This window comes from Neopelma chrysocephalum, unplaced genomic scaffold (assembly GCF_003984885.1).
Source record: "Neopelma chrysocephalum unplaced genomic scaffold, ASM398488v2 Primary Assembly neopelma1_155, whole genome shotgun sequence".
Lineage (NCBI taxonomy): Eukaryota > Metazoa > Chordata > Aves > Passeriformes > Pipridae > Neopelma > Neopelma chrysocephalum.
In genome coordinates, this window is record NW_020897817.1 from 1615521 (window position 1) to 1627601 (window position 12081).

Sequence of the window (12081 nt, forward strand, 5' to 3'; positions counted from 1 at the left end):
CTGTGCAAGGGAGCTTTTCATAATCCCTGGAAAAGGATGATCCCAGGCCTCCAGTTCAGTGTCTGAACTAAACCAGTGCCAAACTTTTGATGATAAAAGGGCAGGTGAGATTTTAGGGCAGGGAAAGTCTCTGGCCTGCCCAGAATGTCATTTAATAACATTAAAAAGCTGTAGCTTAATAATGAAACTGCTTAATTTGAGTAAAACTCGACCTAAATGCTCTTTAAAGAAAAGGAAACCAAACCTTTCCTCAGGGCCCCCAAACCTGCTTTGCCATTTTGAATTATTTCAATGTATCGATTGTAATTGATACGTTAATTATAAATTATCAGTGATAATTTACAATTATCAGTGTCAAATAAGGGCCAGGTTTTTTAACTGGACCTACCATCTGACTGGGCCCAGAAGAAGCAGCTTTTCCAGCCCAGTTTGAGATGCCAGGCTGGGAACTCTGCCCTGTCAGACCCAGGGATGGGAAAACTCCCCCAAATCCACGTTGAACACTCGGATTTTTTAGATTTTTACCAACATGCTGAAGTTCCTCTTTGCAGTGTTAGAACACTGATGAGAAGCCATAAATAATCTGTGTTTTAATTGCAGATGATCAGTGCAGAGGCCCCTGTGCTGTTTGCCAAGGCTGCTCAGATCTTTATCACAGAGCTCACCCTGCGAGCCTGGATCCACACCGAGGACAACAAACGCAGGACTCTGCAGGTAAAGGAGCTGCTCCTGCTCCAGCTGCTCCAAAATCTGCTCCCAAAACCCCTTTGGAAATGTTTCCACAACAGGAGGCACGTTTTGGACATAAGAACTTGAGTACCTGTGTTTGCCACTGTGTGTGCAGTGTAACTGGGCAACTGAAAGGCTTTTTTTCTTCATTTAATTAAAAAAACCAAACAAACAGCAAAGCACTAATCTACAGCTGTCAGATTGTGCCTGTATTGATTAGGAATACAGGGAATGCAGGGATAGTCATCTTTCTGCAAAGCTGTTTGGCAGATATATTTGGGATTTTTAAATCATTTTTAGAAGAATTCCCCCTTTTTAAATGTGCTAAAAGGCTTGTGGTGGTTGCCATGAGGCCTCTGTGGTGGGAAGCCTGATCTGGTGGGTGAACAAATGACTGCAAGAGCCTCTTATTTCACATTTTGGAGGCTTTGCTCAGCACAAGGAAATGGTGTTGCTACCAAAACCTGGGACCTGGAGAAAACATTCCCCCTTGACTCAGATATAAACAGCTCTAACTTCATTTGTCCATGACTCCTGAAGCTGAGGGATGTTTTCTCCTTGTTGTTGCAGAGGAATGACATTGCCATGGCAATTACAAAGTTTGATCAGTTTGATTTCCTGATCGACATCGTTCCAAGGGATGAGCTGAAGCCTCCGAAGCGACAGGTGAGACATAAAAATGAATCAATTCTTGTCCTTTCCCTGCTGTGATTTCAGTCTCTGGTTAAAACAGAGCAGTGCAGAATCAGAGGTTTATGCCTTTATTTTTTACCTGTTTATTTACTGTAGTTTTCAGGTTCTTAAATTGGTTTTTTATGGAAATAGAACCCGAGTGGAGATTTACAGAAGCCTGACTTTGGGGGGGGTAACTTAAAACCAACAAAACAAACAAACCACTGGATAGTTCTGATACCAAATGTGAAAAAATTAATGTTTTGAGTCGCATCCTTTGGCTTGTAAAGGGAGAAACAGGTTTGCTGGCTTGGAAATCCCCCTCCTGCATCCTTTTGGGGCAGCCAGTGCTCCTGTAAACATCCTTGACTGGAAGCTGGAAGGTGCTGGAAGGAGCTTTCAGTCGGATGTTTACAGCAGCAGGCTGCTGCTCTCAGCTCAGCACGAGGGCTGGGGGGCCACTTCAGTGATGGCTCATCCCTTTTTCCTGATTAAAAAGTCTGGGAATACCATCAGGGCACCTCTGGCAGGGAACAGCTCCAGGGGACTCCACCTTGGGTGGTGCCGCTCCTCGTTCAGCAGCTCCTGGAAGCATCATTCAGCAATTAAAAAATTGAAAAAAAAAAAGATATAACAACTCCCTTCAGCTGCTTTTCTGATAGTTCTGAAGGTTTGCAGTGTGTTGTCCTTTGAAAAAATCCAAGATGGTCCTTAAAACAGCCTCCCTGGGGAGTTTGGTGTGACGTGAAACATCTTCTGGCGAGTGTTTGACTTGGAAGTTTGTCTTTGGCTTGTTTTTTTTTTTTTGTATTCCAATATAAATCTTGGATGATGTGCAGAATTGTGTCTGCTCTGAGTGTAGAGAGCAGCATTTCCACTGTGCACCTGGATTTTGGAGGCTGCTCTTTTCCCTTCCCCCTGGAAGTCCTCGTGGTGCTGCTGAAGTGATGGGCAAAGGGAGGGAATTCACACCTCATCCTTTGGGATGGGGCCCTGAAAAGTTGAGTTTAACCTCACTTTCTGCTTTCCAGAAGCAGGATGAGTGTCTGGGAAATAAGGAAAACCACCTTTCCACGTCACAAATATGCAGGAGAGCCCATCCTGCTGCTTCAGGTTAAAATCAGCAGCACCCCAAGGCTTCATTCCAGGTGTGCTGGGAAGTGCATTCTGCTGATTTATCCAAAACTCCTCAGTTTGGTGTTAAATAAAAGACAAAGCAGCCTGTACAGCTGCTCTGGATGCTTTGCTTAGTGAGGGAAGGCAACCTGAAGGTGCTTTTTAAGCTGAAATAATTCACAGGTTCCTCCTGGCATTAGAAATTCACTTCTTGCTCCTTGAGGTGCCCCACTCACTTTGCTGTTTTTAGAAATATTCCTTCTAAAGAAGGAATCTTCCTGTGCATTTTTTTTTGGCTGGGGATACAACCTGTATTTTATCTCTAGCACAGAAAAGGCTGTTTGACAAGTGTTGGTTCTGTGGAAGAGCTGGGAGGGGAACCCTGATGTTTATTGGTCTGGAAACTCCAGCTGTGGCTGGAAAATAAAAGATGGAAAACGATGGGACAGAGCGTAGTTCAAGCAGATTTGGATTTAAAACCATTCCTGCCTGTGGCAAATGCAACTGAACCTGGAGTAGATACTTAGAAAAGTACTCAGTTGCCATAATTATTTCAGGATTCAGCCAGGAATTGAGGATTGGAGCACTCCAGAAATAAACCTGCCTAAGGACTGGGCTTAGAACCACCCCAGCTCCTGAGTGTGTGTGGTTTTGTGGTTCACTGGAGACATGCCCTGGTGAAAATGTATTTGAATTTGGTATTAATCCCTCCCTCAGAGGAATTAATGAAGTGAGGAGGAGTGAAGTGCAGGAGCAGGAAGTGCTGCAAGGGTTTGGTTGTGGTGGTTTTGCAGCACGGCGGGATCACTCTGCTGAGAGCCAGGCTGAGGAGTTGTTCCTGTTCCCAGCCAGCTGGGATCAGTTGAATCTTTTGGGGGGTGATTTTCTGGTGAGAAACCTCCCAGGAATAAACCTTGAGTTGCTCTCCCTCTGAAAAACCAGCATCTGAGTGAACAGGCTCTTCACTGAACCCCGATGCCCACCCAGACACCATCCACTGCTCTCATTTAATGGGAATTTTCCTTTTCCTGCCCAGTTGGATCTGCTGAAGGGAATCCAGGAGCAAGGCTCAGCTGAAGCAGGGTTGTCCAGCAGGCTGGTGGAAGTGGGACTGTGCCATGTTGTAGCACGTGTAAACATCCTACACTCTCAGCTGTGAACTCGAGGTGGCTGGGAGAGGATTGTTTACGCCTTCTGCCATGGAGTGAACATCTGGGAGCTGCATCTTCCCACATCCAGCTGCTCTGGGGAGCTTAGGAATTCTGATTCCTGAGGGTTAACAACTCACCACTCACCATAATCTCTGAAAATCCACTTCTTGGCCTGAAATATCCGGCGATTTTTGTCTCCTGAGATAAAACAAAGCAGCAGTGAGTTAGAGCACAGCCTTTGGTTCTTCACTCCAGCAGAAATCAGCTGGGAACCCATAGCAGGAAATTGTTCTCAGTCTGGAAAAGCTGGATTTAAATCAATAACTAAAGGCACAGCAGTTGACATCAAGTCCATGACTTTTATTCCCAGGGGTTTGACACCAGGGCTGGATCGAGGTGTGTGCTGGGGCATGGAGCTAAGGAGGGGGTTTGGTGACACATGGGGCTCTGTAAATCTTCCTGGTTGCACTCCCTGGTGCATTTGCAGTTCTTCCTGTGTTGAGATAACGGGTGATGATGGAATTTCCTGGTGAGGAATTGCCTGGATTTCAGCTGTGGTGACTTTATTCATTTCCTTCTCACGGTGACGATGTCGTCTCACTGGTGACTCCATTCTTAGCCACAGTTCACTGGGAATGGCTTTGATTTCCATGCAGCTGAATAAACCAGGGTCCTGGCATTATAAATTCACTTCTTGCTCCTTGAGGTGCCCCACTCACTTTGCTGTTTTTAGAAATATTCCTTCTAAAGAAGAAATCTCCCTGTGCTTTTTTCTGGCTGGGGATACAACCTGTATTTTATCTCTAGCACAGAAAAGGCTGTTTGACAAGTCACTGTTGGTTCTGTGGAAGAGCTGGGAGGGGAACCCTGATGTTGTGTTGGTCTGGGAACTCCAGCTTTATCATTTCAGATTTACTGAGTTAAACTGTTCCAGGCGAGGTGTTAAATGTCCTTTGTGTTTGGGGGGGATGTCTGGGCCGTGGGGTGGGAGGGGTTGGATGCTGCCGTGCTCCCACTTCCCGGTGTTTTCCCTGTGCTGCAGGAGGAGGTTCGCCAGGCAGTGACCCCAGCTGAGCCCGTGCAGTATTATTTCACCCTGGCCCAGCAGCCTGCAGCAGTGCAGGTGCAGGGGCAGCAGCAGGGCCAGCAAACCACCACGTCCACCACCACCATCCAGCCAGGACAGATCATCATCGCCCAGCCCCAGCAAGGCCAGGTGAGCCAGGAGCTCTGGGAAACCCTGGGGGTGTGATGGAGTGCTCAGAACAGCCAGGAACAGTGTGGAAATCATGGAACAGTGTGGCCAACAGGGCCAAGGAAGTGATTCCTCCCCTGGACTCAGCGCTGGTGAGGCCACCCCTGGAGTGCTGTGTCCAGTTCTGGGCCCTCAGCTCAGGAAGGACATTGAGGGGCTGGAGCAGGTCCAGAGGAGAGCAACAAGGCTGGGGAAGGGACTGGAGCACAAGTGCTGTGAGGAGAGGCTGAGGGAGCTGGGGCTGTTCAGCCTGGAGAAGAGGAGGCTCAGGGGAGACCTCATCACTCTCTGCAACTCCCTGACAGGAGGGGGGAGCCAGGGGGGGGTTGGTCTCTTTTCCCAGGCAACTCTCAGCAAGACAAGAGGGCTCAGGGTCTTCAGCTGTGCCAGGGGAGGTTTAGGTTGGATATCAGGAAGAATTTCTTTCCAGAGAGGGTGATCAGCCATTGGAATGGGCTGCCCAGGGAAGTGGTGGATTCTCCATCCCTGGAGGTTTTTAAGAAGAGACTGGATGTGGCATCAGTGCCATGGGCTGGGAACCACAGCGGGGTTGGATCAAGGGTTGGACTTGATGATCTTGGAGGTCCCTTCCAACCCAGCTGATTCTATGATTCTCTGATTCTCTGATTCTATGAATGGGTTGGCCTGGGAAGGACCTTAAAGCTCATCTTGTTCCACGGGCCGGGACACCTTCCACTAACCCAGGTTGCTCCAGCCTGGCCTTGGACACCTCAGTGGTGCAGCTGCAGCTCCTCTGGGCCAAAAGGTGGTTTTTGGTGGTGCCCAGGAGTTCAGATCTCATGTCCTGAGTTCCCCCCAGATGGTTCGATCCTCCCCAGGCCGCAGTGGGGGCAGGGGACGCTCTGTCTGTCCCAGCCCCGTTTCTGGCTCCTCATCCCTGTTTCTTTGCAGAGCACCCCGGTGACCATGCAGGTGGGAGAGGGGCAGCAGGTGCAGATAGTGCAGGCCCAGCCCCAGGGCCAGACCCAGCAGGCTCAGAGCGGGACAGGACAGACCATGCAAGTCATGCAGCAGATCATCACCAACACGGGGGAGATCCAGCAGATCCCGGTAAGATTTTGCCAACAGGAATTTTGGAAGGGCCCTGTGAGCAAACTTGTGAGCTGGTGTTCTGGCATGAGGCTGGATATGTTTGCTTTTTTAACTGGGAGAGGAAGTTTGGATTGAGTGGTGTGTTTTTCCTGCACTTAAGAGAGGAAAACTAACCAGGTGTGATGTGAAGGGGGATATAAATCCAACCCATCCAGTGTGGACTCATTGCCCACCCCAAACACCTTCCCCTGAGGGAAACAGTCACGATTAGGAAGCAATAAATACAATATTTCCTGGCCAAACCTTAGTTCTTTACCACAGCCTGGTTTCAATAAACCAGAATTCGCTTCTTTTGCCTTTACTTGGTTCTGCCTCTGCAATCTGAAGTCATGACCTGGCAGGCTCAGTGGGAAAGGTGCCATCTGGGAGTTATTAATAAACTTTGGTGTTCTAAGAAATATTTCTACAAGTGCTTAGAGCTGGTTGGCTTTGCAGAACCAGAAGAAATCTTGTGGCTTTCACGTCAGCACAGACCTGCCGTGGCTTAAAAATGGGATTTTGGGTCCCCAGCATCAGCAGTCACATCTTGACGTGTCCTAGGGAAACACATGGATCAAAAAAAAGTCCTTTTCCCCCCCTTCTCTGTAACTTACAATCACAACAAAGCTGGGTCTTTTTGCTTCCCATCTGGAAAATTTCACACCTCTTACAGAAGAAAAGCAAACCAGTGTTTACAGACCCCAGAGGTCACCCCAGTGACAGAGACAAGGACTTCACTTGGATTTCTGTTGTTAAGCGTCCCCACAGCTGTGGCAGAACTGAGCTTTCACACAGGTTTTGCCTTTCAAGGTTGGCTGAACTTGCCCCTGCACGTCTGGCAAACGCTGGGGCTGTGCCAGAGCATCTGGAAAAGGGGTTGCATGGGAGGACTTGCCAGATTTTTCCAGCTTAAAAGTTCTTTTCATCTCTTTAAGTCTTCAGCTGGCCCCTGCTGCCCTGAGGTGTTGGTCAGAAAGGAGTTGCCAAGTGGGCTGTTTGACTACAAGAAGCCTTTTTTCTCCTCTCCATTCTCTCTTTGACACTCTTTTCTTCTTGGTTTGCTTTTAAAAGTCTCTCCCAGAGACTTGTTCCTCGAAGCCCTTGTGGAAGGAGATCTCCAGCTTGAGTGAATCCATCACACCAGCCCTGAATGTTGGATCAGCAGTAGAACAGTTCAAACTTGTTCCCAGTTGTCTCCAGCGGGTGCTGTAACTACAAAAAGGGGCTTGGACCTCTGTCAGGAGAAGGAATTCTTTGTGAAATAGCTCTGAGGAAGCCAAAACCTTCTTGAGGTGGATCCTGTGGGAAGTGCTCCCGTGTTTTCAGACTCAGACTGGAGATCCAGTAATTAGGGTCTGATTTGGAGCAAGAACATCCTTCTGCCTCCCTCTTTCCTGGAAGTACAAAAGAACAGGGAGCTGTGAATGGTCCTCAGAAGCTTCTTGTGCTGCAGATGAGAGACAGAAGCTTCCAAGGCCCAGAGTGTGGCATCTTTGGGGACACTTGGAGCTCTGACAACTGTCAGGCTGCAGAACAGCAACACTGGGAGCAACGTTGGATGAAACAGTCACAGCTCACAGTTCTCTGGCCAGCAGAGATCCTGTTTTAACTGTCATTAAGAGGATTCTTCTTAACCATGAGCAGTCAAAGAACCACAGTTGGTGCTGAAGGAGCTTCCAGCAAGTGAAATAAAATCAAACATGGAGCCACATGTGAGAGGTTTTTTCCCCAGCCTGGAAATCACTTTGGTTTCACACAATTCCAGTCCTTGCTCTCTGGTCTGTTCTGCTCTCCCTGCTGTGCTTTTCTTATTTTCCCCTTATTTCCTTTCTCCCTTGGCACAGTCAGTGCCATCTTCTGATAGTTCCTCTTCACTCTGGTGTCTGTGAGGGTTCAGCAAAGAATCTTTCATCACCCAAATATGATGGTTTGAAACTCTCTCATAAAACTGGAAGTGCCTCTGGAGTGTTGGGAAGAATATTCCTCATGGACTCTGCTGGTTTTCCACATACTCCTGGTACCATTTACTCCAGGACCACAGCTTGCCTTTGGAAAGGTGACTTCTATTTTTCAATACACTTCCTTCCAGTTTTTCTCAGTTTGTCCATCAGTTAAATGATAATCACTTGTTTGTCCACGTTAATTTTGTGTTTCATTCAATCTGTGTCTTGACCAGACCTCTTTGGGTGGGTTCCTTGGAGCTTCCTCTCATTTCTGGAAGAACTCTTCCCAAATCTCTTTCACCCATCCAGTTGTGGGGTTAAAATCCAAGTCCCCAGCGTGGAAAACGTGATCTCCCAGGAGACCTCGGTGCAGAAACAAATTCTTTATTGAAATGTTGCTCATGGGGAGTTTATTTGCTCTGGAAATAATATTGGAGCTTTCAGACACAGCTGGTGGAGTCGGTGGCATTTGTGGGAATGCCAAGACCACGTTCCAGGCACTTGATCTTTTATCAGTCAGCAGTTTTTAAAGTGTTCTCTGTGCTCTTTTTCCCTTTCTTAAAGAGAAGGAAACTCAAACCATTTTTTTGTATATAATTAACCTTAAGACAATGAGGTAATTTAACACAGAATGAAAAATCCAGCAGTAGGAACAGTCATAGTGGGACCTTTTTATTGCTCTCAGGTGCGAAATAACAGTGTTACCTGTTTGTATCACCTCTTGTGATAACATTGTCTTCATATCCCACACCCCCCCAAATAGCATTGTGAGATCAGGGTTGTAGGGAATAAATTTGGGTTTGAACCTTACACGTGGAACATTGACCCAGAAAAGGCTCAGCCTTCGCCAGGTGGGGGTTGACACATGTTGGCAGAGAGTTGCACTGAAAGCTTCCAAAGGGTTTTGTCATCTCTGCTTGCTTTATTTATGTGAAAAAAAAAAAATTCCCATATATTCTTTAATATTTTTGGCAGGATATGACAGGAGTGTCATGTGCAGCAACAGTTTTCTTTGTGCGAAATGAGACATCAAAGGAGTGACTCAAAAAAAAAAACACAAGTGTCCTCAGAGCTCTGAGAAAGGGAGCAATTAGTGTGTTTTAGCTCCTAACTGACCACTCCCATCCTGGAGAAAGGAGGAATGTCGTGCTTCAGGGACGTGCAGGAGCTCTGTGCCCTCAGTCCTTGCCTTGGCAGGGCTCTGTGCCCGTCAATCACCTGAGGCTCCCGGGGTGGGGGTTCATCCATCACTCCAACTTTCTGTTGTGGAAACGAGCAGGCAAAGTTTGTTGTGTGTCGAGGTTACCCAGTTATCTGTTTAATTTTCTTTCCCTGCCCCCTCCACTTGTCTCCAGGTTCAGTTGAATGCTGGCCAGCTGCAGTATATCCGCTTAGCCCAACCCGTGTCAGGCACCCAGGTAGTCCAGGGGCAGATCCAGACGCTTGCAGCCAATGCACAGCAGGTATGCACTTCCACAGCAGGGCTCACCTAACTGCTAAAAGTGTTGTTCCCTAGCTCCTGAAACTGCTGAATTCCAGGGGAATTTGTGAGCCACTCTTCGGGCTAGGAATTCCTGCCTTTTCTTTCCTTCCTGTTCCTTCTGTCAGATTAAAAATAAAAACAAAAGCGAGGAGGCCGCCCCGTGCGAGGTGCATGCAAACTGTGTGTGTGTGTGTCTCTGGACAAAGCTCACGCTGCTTCTGAGCTGCTGGCAGGTAACACTTTGGGTTCATCAACCTTCTCTTCACTTCTGCTCCTTCTGCCTGGGCGAGGGAGGAGCTGTGCAGCCTCTGAGGAGAGGTGGAACACGAGGAGCGGCGGCGCTGCCAGCGGGTTGTCTCTCCCGTTCTCCTTGAGGCTGAGGGGTTTCTTCTCTCTGCCTTCCTGCTGCTTTTCGGGATCCTGGAGGCCACGTTCTCCTCGGGAAAGTCAGAGAGGACGTGGTTGTGTTTGGTTTGGAAGGACTGAACCCCCGTTGTCCTCAGTTGTTGAGCACCAACCCGGCTGTGGTCGGCGGCACGAGCCGTGTCGTGCCAGTCAGTGGTGGGGTGATGGAGTTTGGAAGAGCCTAAAAAAGCTCTCAAAAGGCAGCAGCAGAATATTGTTAGTGGGGTTGTGACCCTCTGGGAGGGGCTGTCAGTGATCCAGCTGCTCTTGTCCCCTGTAGATAACACAGACAGAAGTCCAGCAAGGGCAGCAGCAGTTCAGCCAGTTCACAGATGGACAGGTAAGAGCTCGGGGTTCCTTGGTGGATCTCAGAGGCCAAGGGGCAGGAACACTGTCCTAAACCTTCATGTTCCAGCAAATCAGCTCCTCCCCAGAAAGCACTGCTGCTGCTCCCAAAGCCTGATCTGGAACAGGATAAGGGAATGTTGTGCCAGTCTCAATTCATGTGGATTCTCTGTGTTCTGCTGCCTTTGCTCCCAGTTAATTAATCCTTCACACTCTGTGTGGGACCCATTTTAGTCTTAACCAATTTAGGATGTCTAACATCAAGCTGTTGCATAAATATCATGGAATCATGGAATGGTTTGGGTTGGGAGGGACCTTGAAGACCATCCAGTGCCACCCCCTGCCATGGGCAGGGACACCTCCCACTAGCCCAGGTTGCTCCAACCCGGCCTTGGACACTTCCAGGGATCCAGGGGCAGCCACAGCTTCTCTGGGCAACCTGTGCCAGGGCCTCCCCACCCTCCCAGGGAAGGATTGGGCATCAGAATTAACAGAATTCCTCTGTGATGATTTTGCAGCAAATGTCTGGTGGCAACTCCTGCTGTGCTTCTGGGGTTTTTTTTTTGGTCCACCTGAGAGGTGCTTTGAGAGCCCTCCAAAGGTGTTGTGGGTGTGATGAGCACTGACAGTCGTTCCTTTCCCCAATGCTGTCTCTGCAGCAGCTGTACCAGATCCAGCAGGTGACAATGCCAGCAGGCCAGGACATCACCCAGCCCATGTTCATCCAGTCCACCAACCAGAGCTCGGACACCCAGGCCACGCAGGTGACGGGGGACTGAGCAGGGCCACGAGTCCCCTCCGTGTGCAAACCAACCCAAACCACCTCAACATTTGCCAAACCATCAGCCTGATCTGATGAAAACACACCTGCTCTGTGTTACCTGCACCTGGGAGTAAGCCTATAGTAGGCTGCCATCTCCAGTGCACTCTACACCTTCCTCTGGTGGGTATGAGAATATCCAACAGACTCCTGACAAGAATGCAATATTTTTTATTTTTAAACCAATATTTCAGTGTATGCAGCTGCTTGTTCAAACCCAGAGAACTTGAGACAGAACTGATCAAAAGGAATTTGTAGCATCTCGTCAAAAAACATGTAAAATGTTTTTTATTTCTAGTAAGATTTGAGGGTACTGCTCCTGGTTTGTGTCAGAGCTCTATTCCTGCTGTTCTGTTTGTATTTTATTTTTTTTTACTCTGGATAGAGCTAGATTTGGTCCTCCCATCTCAGTGGGCTTTTAGGGGTGTTTGGGGGGAGTGTGTGTGTGTGTGTGTGTGTGTGTGTGTGTGTGTTAGATTTTCCTCTCCTGCCTCCTCTTTTGGAGCATTGTCTGTATACAGGGAGTAGGGGAGGAGTGATTAAAGTGAAAACAAAAAAAAACCAACATTCCTTGTATTATGATTGTATTTTCTAAGGGCAAAAGATTCTTGAATTTGGCCTCTTTATTCCAGAAAAACTGATGGAATGTGGACAAACCCCAGCCCTGCTGTTACCTGTTGTGCTGGCTTCGGTCAATGCATGTAATATAAGCTCCAGAAAAGAAAATAAATTGCTTTTGTCAGATCCTGTGCTGTGCTGTCTGTGGGACCCAGAGCCCAGCAAGGAGCATCCTGGATCCCTGGAAATATTTCACCCGGAGTGGTGAAACAAGGGTTGCCTGGACAAGGGGTTGGACTCAGGTGATGGGAGTGGGGTTGGGTTGTGTGTGGAATTTGGCAGAAAATCCCCCCCTCTGTTCCAGCTGGTCCCGAGATCAGAGGGCTTGGGGGGCTCCAAACCTGGCCAAGGGGGTGTCACCTGCCAGGAGAGTCACCTGCCCACTGTCTCCAAGGTCCTTTTGGATCTTCCTCCCAACCAGGTGGAATTTCTGCCCTGGAAAAGCCCTCCCA

General features: G+C 48.3%; 1 protein-coding gene across 3 annotated transcripts in view; it reads left to right on the top strand.

Annotated features, from left to right (window-relative positions):
• Positions 1-11578, top strand: part of NFYC (nuclear transcription factor Y subunit gamma) — a 36413-nt gene extending 24835 nt beyond the window's left edge. For 2 of the 3 annotated variants that reach the window (XM_027701283.1, XM_027701282.1), the window contains exons 4-10: positions 601-714; positions 1300-1395; positions 4711-4884; positions 5836-5994; positions 9314-9421; positions 10127-10186; positions 10851-11578. In XM_027701283.1, the coding sequence (XP_027557084.1) occupies positions 601-714; positions 1300-1395; positions 4711-4884; positions 5836-5994; positions 9314-9421; positions 10127-10186; positions 10851-10970 (831 nt within the window). In that variant the 3' untranslated portion in view covers positions 10971-11578. The remainder of the gene's footprint in view (positions 1-600; positions 715-1299; positions 1396-4710; positions 4885-5835; positions 5995-9313; positions 9422-10126; positions 10187-10850) is intronic. The other variant, XM_027701285.1, reaches the window with a different exon arrangement.
• The last annotated feature ends 503 nt before the right edge of the window (positions 11579-12081 follow it).